The sequence below is a fragment of the Bos taurus genome, chromosome 11, assembly GCF_002263795.3.
Source record: "Bos taurus isolate L1 Dominette 01449 registration number 42190680 breed Hereford chromosome 11, ARS-UCD2.0, whole genome shotgun sequence".
Classification (NCBI taxonomy): domain Eukaryota; kingdom Metazoa; phylum Chordata; class Mammalia; order Artiodactyla; family Bovidae; genus Bos; species Bos taurus.
In genome coordinates this window covers 38,211,104-38,224,331 of record NC_037338.1, presented here as the reverse complement: position 1 = coordinate 38,224,331, position 13,228 = coordinate 38,211,104, and the positions used below count along the sequence as shown (strand labels likewise).

Genomic DNA, 13,228 nt, shown 5'->3' with positions numbered 1-13,228 from the left:
ATCAAAGAGTGCTAAGCAAAGAGGAAGGAGTCCCTCCAGCAGCAACCAGCTCACATTCCAGACAAAAGCAATACAGTCAAACAAAGTGCAAAAGTAGTGACATTTACAAGGAGTCAACTGTAGGAAAAAAAAGAAAGTTTCTAGTCCTTTAAATTCACATATACTGTTCAAAAGGCCAAGGGCAGGGGCCGGCAAACAGGCTTCATTGGTGTTTACCCGAAAGTTACAGCCCATAGAGCAGTATTAAAGACAAGTGCAGTATAAAATAGACCAGTGAGAGACTACTATATAGCACAGGGAACTCTGTGGTGCTCTGTGGTGACCTAAATGGGAAGGAAATCCAGAAAAAGAGGGCATAGATGTATGTACACATTATGGTCGATTCACTTCACTATATAGCAGAAACTGACACAGCCATGTAAAGTAACTAAACCCCAATTTAAAAAATAATTTTTAAATTTCCTTTAAAAATAAAAAATATTTAAATAAAGACAACTGTAGCCAGCCTGTGTAATAGAGTTAGTATATCTGATCTGCCAGGGAACCTTTGTGGGATTATACAACCACATAACATTGTTCTTGGTCTTCTTAGACTTATCAGCAATATCAAGTTCTCTATCCTCATCACTGACAAACACTTGAAGGGCGCTGCTGCTGATGGCATTGTGTCAGCTAGAGCTATCAGCAAGTCTGCATTTGAGCTGATCCTTAAACATATAATGCAGGGCTTCTCAAAGGGTATTTTTAACCCTTCTAAGAAATGCAGGAAAGAAGGACTATTAAATGCATGTTCCTGAGCCCTACCCTAGACATAATTAATCTAAATTTCTGGACAAAGGGTACCCATGCATCTCCCCAGATAATTCTTATAACATTTAAGTTTGAGAACTATTGATACAATGGGGGAAAAAAATAAGCCCCTGATATCAAAAGCTACTTTGAGCTTAACCATATGTTAGCTGTTTGATTCTGTATACATCATTTAGGCTTCTGGGCATTAGCTTCTTCACCTGCAAATTAGCATAATAATAACAACAATAATGGCAACCCACTCCAGCAGTCTTGTCTGGAGAATTCCATGGACGGAGTATCCTGGATTACATTCCATGGGATCGCAAAGAGTCTGGGCACAACTGAGCGACTAACACTAACACTTGTCAATTCTAAGACTCAATAATCAGCAAAATAAACCATTATTTCATGTACCAATAAGAAAAGGAAAAAACCCTATCAATTAAATTATAACATGCCATCAATTACAAAATGCATTTTCATTGAAGAGATATTTATGATAGAAAATTTTCATTTGAGAATGAAGGAAATATAGTAACTTTCTGGCTGGGTATTAGAATTCAGCAGTGCAAGAAAGCATTTTTTTTTTTTTAACTAAAAAGTCCTATAGTAATTGTTCTGGGCCTTTTGATTAAATATCAAACTGTACTAAACCTAACTGTACAGCAACTGGGCTATTCTGGTCCAAGGAAATGGCTCATCCTTTGCCTAAGAGCTTCCAATAAGGGTAATTAGAGGAACTAAATACAGGAGTTACTCCAAAAAGCTAGCAAGTGGTTTAAAAACAAAAACAATCTTAAGTATCCTGTAAATTAATTGAAATGTCAAACTACTTTGAAAGAAGACTATGAGATAAATGGTATAAATAAACAAATGTGGTGTCATATATGTTTGAGAAAAGCACATTGACAAAAATATGAACATTGAGTCTTTCAGAATCTGACTTAAGTGAGTTTTAAAAACCTCCAAACATGTTCATACTTAGCCTAAAGTTACAAGTGATTTCATGCATTTATGCTACTCTATTAATAGAACCACAAGAAGAAACAGATGAATTCACTACTATAGGTGGAAACTTCAATAACGGACAGAATCAGCTGGCAGAAAATCAACAAAGAAATAATTGAACTGAACAGCACCTTCCATCAACTAGATCAAATTGACATTTTTCCAACAACAGAAAAATACATTCTTTTCAAGTTCACATGGAACATTCACCAAAATAGACAACATTTCAGGCCATAAAACACACCTTAATAAACTTAAAAGAACAAGAGTCATATAGAGGAGACTCTCAGACCCAACAGAATTAAACTAGAAAACAGTAACAGAACAACAGCTAGAAAAACCTAACATACTTGGGAGATTAAGAAACACACTTTAAAACAGCACATGGATCAAAGAAGTAGTCTTAAGAGAACCTCTAAAAATATTTCTAACTAAATGAAAATACAACTTATCAAAAATGTGTGGGGTGTAGCAAAAGTTAGTGCTTAGAAGGAAATTTAAAGCATTGAAGCATATATTAGGAAAGAAGAAATAACCAACATCAACAATCAAAGCTTCCACCTTAGGAACTAAAAAAAGAGCAAATTAAATCCAAAGAAAGGAAATAACAGAAATTAGAGAACAAATCAATGAAATTGGAAAACAGAAAATCAATAGAGAAAATCAACAAAACTAAAAGCTGATTATTTAAAAAACAAATAAAACTGAGAAACCTCTGGCCAGGTTAAGTTTAAAAAAAACAAGTAGGGGGGTGTGTGTAGAATTCCCTGGTTGTCCAGTAGTTCAGACTTTGTGCTTCCATTTCAGGAGGCGTTGGTTCAATCCCTGGTCAGGGAGGTTCCAAATGTCAGGACGTGAGACACACAAAAAAAGACATAAATTTAAAAATATCAGAAATGCAAAAGGGGACACTACAGATCCCATGGACACTAAAAAGGTAATAAAGGAATTTTATGAACATCTCTATGACTACAAATTTGATAATCCAGATGAAATGGACCAATTTCTTAAAAAACACAACCTGCTAAAACTCACACAAGAAACAGACAATCTGAATAAGTCTATATCTATTAAAGAAATGGAATCAATAATTAGTAATCTTCCAAAACAAAAAGCACCAGGCCCAGCCGGGGTCAATGATGAATTCTATCAAACACTTAAAGAATTTTATACAATCCTTACAATTCTATACAAATAAAGACAGAACTTCAAAGAAAAGCTATAGATTCCTTTTACTTCTTAAAAGAATAATGATTATTTATTTGCAGAAATTCAATAGCATAGCCTATAGAAATGATGTGAAAGTCTTTCTATTGATTCAAAGGACTAAGGGGTAAAAAAGTATAACTGTGAAATCTGGTCCCATCACTTCATGGCAGATAGATGGGGAAATAATGGAAACAGTGAAAGATTTTATTTTCTTGGGCTCCAAAATCACTGCAGATGGTGACTACAGCCATGAAATTAAAAGATGCTTGTTCCTTGGAAGAAAAGCTACGACCAATCGAGACAACATACATTAAAAAGCAGAGACAATACTTTGCTGACAAAGGTCTGTCTAGTCAAAGCTATGGTTTTTCCAGCAGTCATATATGGATGTGAGAGTGGACCAAGAGAAGGCTAAGCACTGAAGAATTGATGCTTTCGAACAGTGGTGTTGGAGAAGACTCTTGAGAGTCCCTTGGGTAGCAAAAGAGATCAAACCAGTCAATTCCAAAGGAAATCAACCCTGAATATTCACTGGAAGGACTGATGCTGAAGCTAAAGCTCCAATACTTTGGCCACCTGATGCTGAGAAAGATTGAAGCCATGAGAAGGGAATGACAGAGGATGAGATGGTTGGATGGCATCACTGACTCAATGGACATGAGTTTGAGCAAGCTCTGGGACATGGTGATGGACAGGGAAGCCTGGTGTGCTGCAGTCCATGGGTCGCGAAGAGTCGGACACAACTGAGTGACTAAACAACAACAACAAAGCAATCAACAATTGGAATTTGAAATAAAAAACACAATACAATTTACGTTTGCACTACAAAAAAGTACTTAGGAATACTTAGGAATACTTAAGAATAAATGTAACAAAATATGCACAAGATCTATATGAGGAAAACTAAAAAATTCTTATGAAAGAAATCAAAGATCTAAAAAAATGGAGATCTATTCCATGTAATAAATAAGAAGACTCAACATTGTTAACATGTCATTTCTCCCAAATTTTATCTGTAGATTCATGCAACCCCAATCAGAATCTCAGCAATTGTGGATATCAACAAACTGATTTTTAAATGTACATGGAAAGGTAAAAGACCCAGAACAGTCACACAAAATTGATAAACATCAGAGTCAGAGGACTGACACTACATGACTTCAAGATTTACTATAAACTGCAATAATCAAGACAGTATGATATTGGTGAAAGAACAGACAAAGGATTAATGAAACCAAATAGAACCTGAAAATTGATCAACAAAAACATAGTCAACTGATTTTTGACAAAGGAACAAAGGCAATCCAATGAAGAAAGGGTCATGGTTCTAGCAAATGCTGCTAGAACAACTGACATCTACATGGAAAAAAAGGAATCTAAACACTGACCTTACACCTTTCACCAAAATTAACTTAAAATGGATCATAGATTTAAACATAAAAACAAAACTTTGAAAGATAGCATAGAAAAAAGTCTAGCTAACCTTGGCTTTTGGCAATGACTTCTTAAGATAAAATATCAAAACTATAAACAATGAAAGAATCAATACATCAGACTTCACTAAAATAAAAAGACTTCTAATTTGTGAAAGACATTGTTAACAGAATGAAGAGAAAAGCCACAGGAGAATATTTTGTGAAATATTTGCAAAACACACCTGATAAAGATTTGTATCAAAAATATACAAAAAACTCTTACAACCCAACAATTAGAAAATAAATAACTCAATTTAAAAATGGGCAGAAGAAAACAATGATATCACTACATATCTATTAGAATGTCTAAAATCCAAAAACCTGACAATATCATGTGTTACTGAAGACATGGAGCAACAGGAGCTTCCATTCATTGCTGGTAAAAATGTAAAATGATATAGCTACTTTAGAAGAGAGTCTGGCAGTTTCTTACAAAATTAAAAGTGAATCTTAACATATGATCTAGCAGTCTTGCTCCTAGGTATTTACCCAAATGAGATGAAAAATTTACATCCACAAAAAAGCCTGAATATGAATAGCTATAGTGACTTTATTCAAAATTGCCAAAGACTGGAATGCACCAAAATATCCTTCCAAAGGTTATATACCACCTTCAAAATGTGGTACATCCATTAAATGGAATATTATTTAGCAATAAAAAGAAAAGAACTATCAAACAATGAAAAAACTTAAATTCATATTCCTTAGTGAAAGAAGTCAGTCTGAAAAAGCTATATACTTTATGATTTCAATTACATAATATCCTGGAAAAAGCCAAACTATACAGACAATAAAATGAACAGCAGTTGCCAGAGGTTTGGTGCAAAGATGGAAAAGATGAATATGTGGAACACATGAGATTTTTAAGGCAGCGAAACTATTTTGTGTGATACTGTAATGATGGATATATGACATTATGTATTTGTCAAAATCAACTGTACAACACAAAGAGTGAACCTTTATATAAACTATGGACTTTACTTAATAATCATATATCAATACTGGCTCATCAACAAATATACTACACTAATGAAAGACTTTAATAAAAAGAGACGATACTACATTAACTGCTCAACTTTCTGTAAACATAAAACTGCTCTAAAAAAAAACTATTAAAATCTTATGAGCAATCAGACAAAATATTATTAATTATCCAATGTGTGTTTTTAGAAAATGAAAGTTATACCATACATGTAATCACTTTAGTGATACAAGTTATTGGGAAAAAAAAGAATAATTTTCCCAAATTAACATTAGAAGACAAATGTTTCTGAAAGCACTAATTTCTAATTTACAAAAGTCAAAGTAAATCAAGTGAAAAGCAAAAACAAAAAATACTTTGTCTCTTGCCATACAGTCATCCCTGGCTCCTGCTATATATAGAAATCAGTGATGAGCTCTATCCTCACCAAAAAAAATTACAAGCAATGAAAAAAGCCATTTTTGCCTATTTCAGTTGAAAACACCATAAAATTACAAAATCAACTGAACACAACTGAAATAATATCTCAATATGCATTCTATTATCATATTTTTCTGAACTCTTTAGAAAAGTATCTTAATTTATGAGCATTTTTTGAGAAGCTACACACGTATGACAGGAAAACATGCTCTTAAAAAGTCTTGTTGTTGAGACTTCCCTGGCAGGCCAATGGTGAAGACTCTGTGTTTCCACCAGAGAAGGCCCAGGTTTGATCCCTAGTAGGAGAACTAAAATCCCACAAGCTGTATGGAGAAGAAAGAGAAGGAGAGGAGAGTTGAGAGGATGGGAGAGGAAGGATGGAAAGGCTGGAAAGAGGAGGGGAGAAGAGAGGAGAGAAGAGGAGAGGAAGAGAAAGGAAGGAAGGAAAGAAAAAAAAAAAGATTGTTTTTTTAAACCAGACATCTTCATCTGATGCACGCCTTACAACGCCTGCTGATTTTAATATACAAGAATGCCAGGACCAGTGGTCTAGGACTAATGGTGACCAAACCAGGCGAAAAGAATTTTGCAAGTCATCTTTAGCAGTACAGTTCAATGAGAGGGGAGCGAGCAACTGTTTATAAAAATAAAAATCAAACCAAACAGACCAAAACAGAAAAAGTACCTCCTAAACAACCCTGGGCAAACAACTGGTTTCTTGAATTCCTTATAAGCACTCTAAATTAGCATAATGGAATCAGCATTCTGATCTTTATTTACAAAGATTAGATTATTGCTGTAAATCAGTAACTAGCAGGCTTTGGGCTGTTTTTCTGGTTATTGGAGATGGGCTTGTGCTCATTCAGTCATACTGCCCCTAGTATCTGGGGCTAAGTTTGCTCCAGAAGAGAATAAAGCTAACTAGTCCACGTGGGGATTGAATACATGACCCTGGCCTAATTAGCACCCTGCTAATCAACCACCAAAATAGCTACCATTAATTACAAGATGCTTCCATTTATAGACCACTTTATATGTGTCAGGTATTGTGCTAAATGTTTTATGAACATTTTTGCTCAAATTTCACAAAAACCTTTCAAAGTAGATACTATCCCTGTTTTACAGATGTTCAAACTGAGAATCAGAATAGACAAGACAGGAATACTGTCAAACAACTTTGTCCATGATAAATGAAAGTAATCAAAAGATCTAAGCTCAAATCCAAGTCTGTCTGTGTCAGAAGGTTTCCATGCTTGTACATAACAAGACTGTACTACGAACCAACTCCAAATCAAAAGGTGTTATGTAACAGAACAAAGCAGAAAAATATGTTACTTTTGATCTGAAACAGTATTTTAAAATTCTGAATGTCTTCATTCACAAGTTATTCTGATGATGAAAACAAAAGATGGATGTGACTACTATTACTATGAACATCTTTTTTCACAAAGTATTTCAGATTCATTCATAATAGCTTAATTAAGAGGTTGACAATATTAACCAAAGAAGAAAATATTCTGGAAATACAAGAAAAATAAAACAAATACCAATACCTTGAAAGAAATCTAAATACTAATTAATAATTTTCAATAAATTCCTCAAGGTAAATAGACTTGTAAAAAACTTTAATTCAAGACAATTAAACTGAATTGAAAATGTAAAAGTGCTCAGCGGGGTAGAATGAGTACTGGTCTGACTAGAGATATTAGGAAAGTTGCACTGCAGCAGGCCATGATGAGAGATGGGTTTCTCTGGGTAAGGAAAGGATGGAGTGGTGAGAAGATGGGGGCTGAGGATTCCCGGTTAAGGGACACCATGAGCAAAGCCAGGTGCACCAATGCTTACAAAAACAAGCAGCCAGAATTACTATAGTATGTAATGCACTACAGAATGACAGCAGGAGGTTGAAAATGATAATTTGAGATCACATCCTATATAATCCTATCATCTTACTAAGGAATTATAGTTAATTTGGTAGAAGATGAAAAGCTAAAGTAACTCTTTGAGAAGGCTATTTGGGTAGTAATAACATATCTCTATACTCAATCTCGGAGCCTGAACTGATATTCTGGCTTTGTTACTTTAGTTGTAGACTGTGTACCAGTTCCTTAATATATATGTGCAATAGTTTTCTCAATTCTAACAAAGTAAAATAAATAGCACCAATTTCTTAAGGACTGTTAGGAAGATTCAATGAAATAATATATGTCAAGTGCTTAAAACAGCAGCTACCATGAACTCCCAGTAAATATTAGTTACAAACACACCTAAAACCTACTTCAATTCAGCACTGCAGAACAAATGCGACAATAAAATTAGTTCCAACAGAAGAAAACCCCAGGAACCATGTACTGTGTATCTACTAAGATTAAAAAAGGGGCAACTGCAAAACCATTAGAGACCTATATAAATAAATTTTTTTGCATAAAGCCTGTGATCTATTATAGTTCTGACAGGAAGTTCTTTTTTAATAGCATCAGTTTATTAATGCTTCAAATTATCTTTTCACAAGGTATTTATAAAGAAAGAATCCATATGTGTTAAATTGGCTTTTCACTCTTACAGTCTCTAGAATATTATATTTTGACAATCAAACATAGCAAATCTAAGTGGAATCCTGGGCATTTTTGTTAAAATTATATATTAGCAGAAAAAACACAAAAACCTGTGATGTACGGGTCTTTGCAAGAGGAGAAGTACATGCTTCTTGAAACTGATCTTCATTAATTCCAATTTCTTTAAGGTAAGTTTCTAACAGCTTTTCAACCTAAAAAAAAAAAGTTTAACTTTTACAATTTACATTGAAAGATTCCAAATGAGTTTTTATATTGAGTTTAGAAAAGTATAATCAAATGCTTGCTTGCAATGATTAATCTACATAAAATTATATTATATGGCAGTGACAATCTTTTTCACCAAAAAAAACCCCAAACAACTAAAAGTGAAAATCTTCGCAGAGAATCAAATGAAATTTTATTTCCTCTACCAGAAATAACTGAAGTCAGGATTATGAAGTTTGATGTGGTATAATCCTTGTGCTACCCAGAGGCATTTCTTAAAATCTCAAGACAACATGGCTAAATTAATAATGAACACTCCCCTGGATATACCAGCAGAAGAACAGGAATAAAATTTAAAGATCAGATGCAAGATCCCTTAAAATAGTTGTCCTAAATCTATTCCTTACATTCTAGAGTCTTATGGAGGAAATGCACAGAGAACCCCTGGGGTCTGATGCAACTGAGAGCACTACTAAGGTAGACTGAAATTTTTTAAGGAATTTAAATGGCCAAGTCTATTTTTAAAATTCAGAACAGACTGAATTAATATTATTCAAATTATATTTAAAATCAGTTTAAAAATACTCACTAGTTCTTTATATTCCTGATGAATCTCTGTATAAGTCAATTTGCTCTCTTCTTCATCATCAAAAACTAAATTTAAAAGAAAAATATTGCATAGTGTAAAAAAAATTTCATTAAATATGAAAGTCAGCTCCACAAATAGAACTTACAAATAGAACACTCATTCTTGTAAACTGGCTCTTCCACTTTAAAATTCTTGGGATTAAAAAAATAATAATAATTAATTGTAAACAAGTTTTTTTCCGTACCTAAGAGCTACTTCATATGGGAGAGGAACAATAATTTGCCACTTTTCAATCAATAATACAAGGCAACAATTTCTTTACAAACTTTAAATGGAACATTATTGGTAAGTTTCTAAATAATTCCTTTCACAACAGGTTCCAGATTATTTTACCATATTGGAATTTTGCTGATCCAAATTTTACTGAAACTGACTCTTTCTTTATTACATATAGATCAATAATGAAACAAAAATGAATAAAAACAAATGTTTACTCAATGATCATATGTGTGAAAATGTATATTAGAAAGATATATATTCCTTCAAAAAGCTACAATGTGATCAAGGAAAAGACAAATTCATGAACTGTAAACCATAAGCCACCTTTAAAAAAAATTCCCCCATTCTTTATAAAATACAAAACTAACATCAGTAATTTTCTATTTAAAACGCTTCAGTTCTTTGCCTAGAGAATAAGTATAAAATGCTTAGAATCCCAGACAAAACTCTTCAAGACTGGATCCCAAGTCTCATCTCCCACCACTCCAAAACCCAAATTTTGCCCTCGTAACAGGACACAATTACTTGGAATGTGGACAAATGTAAAAACATAGAAGGTGCTTCAAAGCCCCAGGTCTTTGCTCAAGCCCTTCTTGGATCTCTTTGCCTTTACCCAATACCTCTTCTCCCAACCATTCTTCAAAAGACTGCAAGAGGCACATTCACCATGATCTGCTGCTGCTGCTAAGTCACTTCAGTCGTATCCGACTGTGCGACCCCATAGACAGCAGCCCACCAGGCTCCCCCGTCCCTGGGATTCTCCAGGCAAGAACGCTAGAGTGGGGTGCCATTGCCTTCTCCACCATGATCTTCTACTCACTCCCAACTCCCTTGGCTATTTAGATTCTTTCCTCAGAACTATTTGAATACACAGCACCATATGTCCACCTTTATAATAACATCTGGTCACTTTACACTTAAATTCCATTGCCTTCCCTACCAAATTATAAACTTCTCAAGGACAAAGATTTGTTTTATTAACTTTTCTAACCTCAATTTCTGGCTCAAAGACTCTCAATAAATGTTGAAATAAATGCTGATATTTACAAAGTTATACAAAACTAATTTTTAAATTACCTAAGGTGAAGAATACCACATTGACAAACCAAAGTCAGTGAAATATAAACACTATTATTTCAAGTGCCACTGAAATGTTACTTCCATTTCTCTTGGCATCTATTCTACATAGCACTGGGCATACTATGCAATATAGCAGCTAATAAACCTGTTTTCAGATAATTTTGAAACCAAATTACTACATTACATGTTTACAAGTCTGAAGATTACTATTTCCCTTTAAAATTACACAATCAGGTGTGTTATAACTGAGATGCAGCCACTTTTAAAGTTGGGGGATAGAATTTTTTTTTTTTTTTTTTTTTGCTATTTCAGCATTTAGGTTCAGTGGGATAAGTGGAATCAAAAGGTGACATAATTTCTTTTTTCTCCTAAAGGAGATCAGAACACCACATGCTTCCTCAGTCTCAGAATAGCGTTTTAAATTCTTTAATAGAGCAGAAATAAAAGTTATTTTGAACTTCTTTTAAAAATTACCTGCAAGAACAATACCTAGTAAATACTATTTGAATGTTGCTCATGGCAATGAGAATGTAATGAAAAGACTCAGTGGTCAAAGTAAATTTCATCTTTACCAGATTCATGGAAATTTAGGGTTGAAAGGATTCTTAACAGATCATTCATGATAACCAACCATTTGACAGTTGAATTCCTCTCTGTAGCAACTCCATTAAGGTGCTATCAGATTCATTCAAACACTGCTAAGGCCTGGAGAACTCATTATCTTCTGAGACAGGCGAATGTATCCAGGATACTACCTGTTATGAAGCACTTCCTTCACAGAAATTTGTCTACCTCTAGCTTGTGCCCACGGACGCTAGCTCTAGCCCATTGAACCTTAAAAAAAAAATAAGTCTAATCCCTCCAACATACGACAGACGTTCGAACGATTAATGGATATTACTACCCTTAAGGTCTTGGCCAGCTAAACAACCACAACAGCCTGAAATTACTCTTATGACATCGCTTCTGCTTCCTTTTCCATTAATGGGCTCCAAATTATCTCTAAGAACTGAATGCAGAGCTCCAAAGCGTGAACTGATCAGAACCTAGAGGTACTCTTTCCTTACAGGGAACGTTATGCCACGTCTACATACTTCATTTATTGGAAGATACCCTCCATGTTTGGTATAACCGAGAGAGAGAGCTCAAAAAAGGGAATACAGGCCACCGAGATTACCGGCTCTGGGCCTACCAGAATAATCACATACCCCTCTCCCACCCACTTTTTGGCCAACAGTTGGAATCAGAAGGAACTCAGAAGCGAACTGACATCTCTCCTCCCAAGTCACTGGGGAAGCTGATGAAGGAAGAAACCCACAGTCACCTGCCCAAGGCAGAAAGGTGCAAGATGGAGTAGACCCAACACAGGATTAAAGTCTAATGTTTTTCGAATGCGTGCTTGGGCCGAGGGGGGAGAGGTATGTCGTCCCCCTTTTCATTACCGTGGAAAAGACAGGCGCGGTGACAGCAACACATCCTAAAAATCCAGCTCTAAACCTGGTCGACAGGAGGGGAGATCGAGGAGATGAGAGGCGGTGTGTGGAGAGGTTGTTGGTGTGAGAGACGTGAACAAGGACTGACGATTCGAGATTCGTATTTTACCTTCACATTTCTGCTCCACGAAGTCCAAGATGGGGATGGACCAGTCCGGGCCCCGCAGGAACCCCGCGATGCTCTCCACCACCCATTCCACCTCGTCCTCTTCTTCCGCGGCCATTCCGCCCCCGCGGGGCGCCGCGGAAGCCTAGGCCAGATCCCCGAATCCTAGCAGGCCTTTCGGCCGCAGGGAACCGAGAGGACAGGGGAACGATGTGCCCCAGCAGTCTCCGCAGTCACCAGGCTGAAAGCTACAAACCACTTAACGTAAAACGGTCGCTATGGCAACAAGCGGAGCCGCCTCCGGCAGCCGCCCGGAAGTGAAGCCAGCTTCCTCGGAGCCTGCGCAGCTTAGAAAGAGGCATTTGAAGAATGTTTCCGATTGGCTGGGAAGGAGTAGAAGCCAGTCGAAAGATAGCCTTCTGCCCATTGGCCCGGAGCTGCTGGTAGAGCTGACTTGTAGCCATTGGCTGGAAATCCTGGAAGGAATCTCAACGTTTCCACAGAAGAAGTGCGTGGGACCAAGGGTTAGAAATGGCGCCACGAAGGCCAGTCTCACCTGGTCTCTGACTGAAAAGGTTTTAAAGGCTTCAGTTCACGGTTGTATCCCCACCGTTCACTCCCGACCATTTCCCGACCCGCTGAGCCAGAAACGTTTGTAATTGAAAGGTTGTTTGTTTGAAAATACAAACCCGAGGAAAGTAGCTCTGTAAGATTTGCTGATTGTCCCAGCGTCAGTTTGCATCCCGTAGCTGCCAGCGAGTCTTTATGGCGTAGATAGAAATAACTAGAATTAAGAATTTTTCAGGAGTAAAATCAAAGTCAGTATTCCTTTAAATAAATGTCTAAGTAATCAACCTTTAATGTTAAATAACACACTACTTTTAGCTTGGAGTCCTTTGTGGAATGGGTCTTCAAAGGTCCCTGCCAAAGTACTAGGCACCCCAAAATATTTTCAAACAACTTTGTATGTATTTACATACATGGGATCATATGTACAGTTAGGAAACTTTGTTCA

At 36.0% G+C, this 13,228-nt stretch overlaps 1 protein-coding gene across 3 annotated transcripts in view; it reads right to left on the bottom strand.

Moving 5' to 3' along the window:
- The window catches only part of CFAP36 (cilia and flagella associated protein 36), a 29,838-nt gene extending 17,364 nt beyond the window's left edge, over positions 1–12,474 (bottom strand). For 2 of the 3 annotated variants that reach the window (XM_005212606.4, XM_015473433.3), the window contains exons 1-3: positions 12,217–12,474; positions 9,256–9,320; positions 8,552–8,653 (exon numbers count right to left, since the gene is read on the bottom strand). In XM_005212606.4, the coding sequence (XP_005212663.1) occupies positions 8,552–8,653; positions 9,256–9,320; positions 12,217–12,331 (282 nt within the window). In that variant the 5' untranslated portion in view covers positions 12,332–12,474. The remainder of the gene's footprint in view (positions 1–8,551; positions 8,654–9,255; positions 9,321–12,216) is intronic. The other variant, NM_001034453.2, reaches the window with a different exon arrangement.
- Between the last annotated feature and the right edge of the window lie 754 nt (positions 12,475–13,228).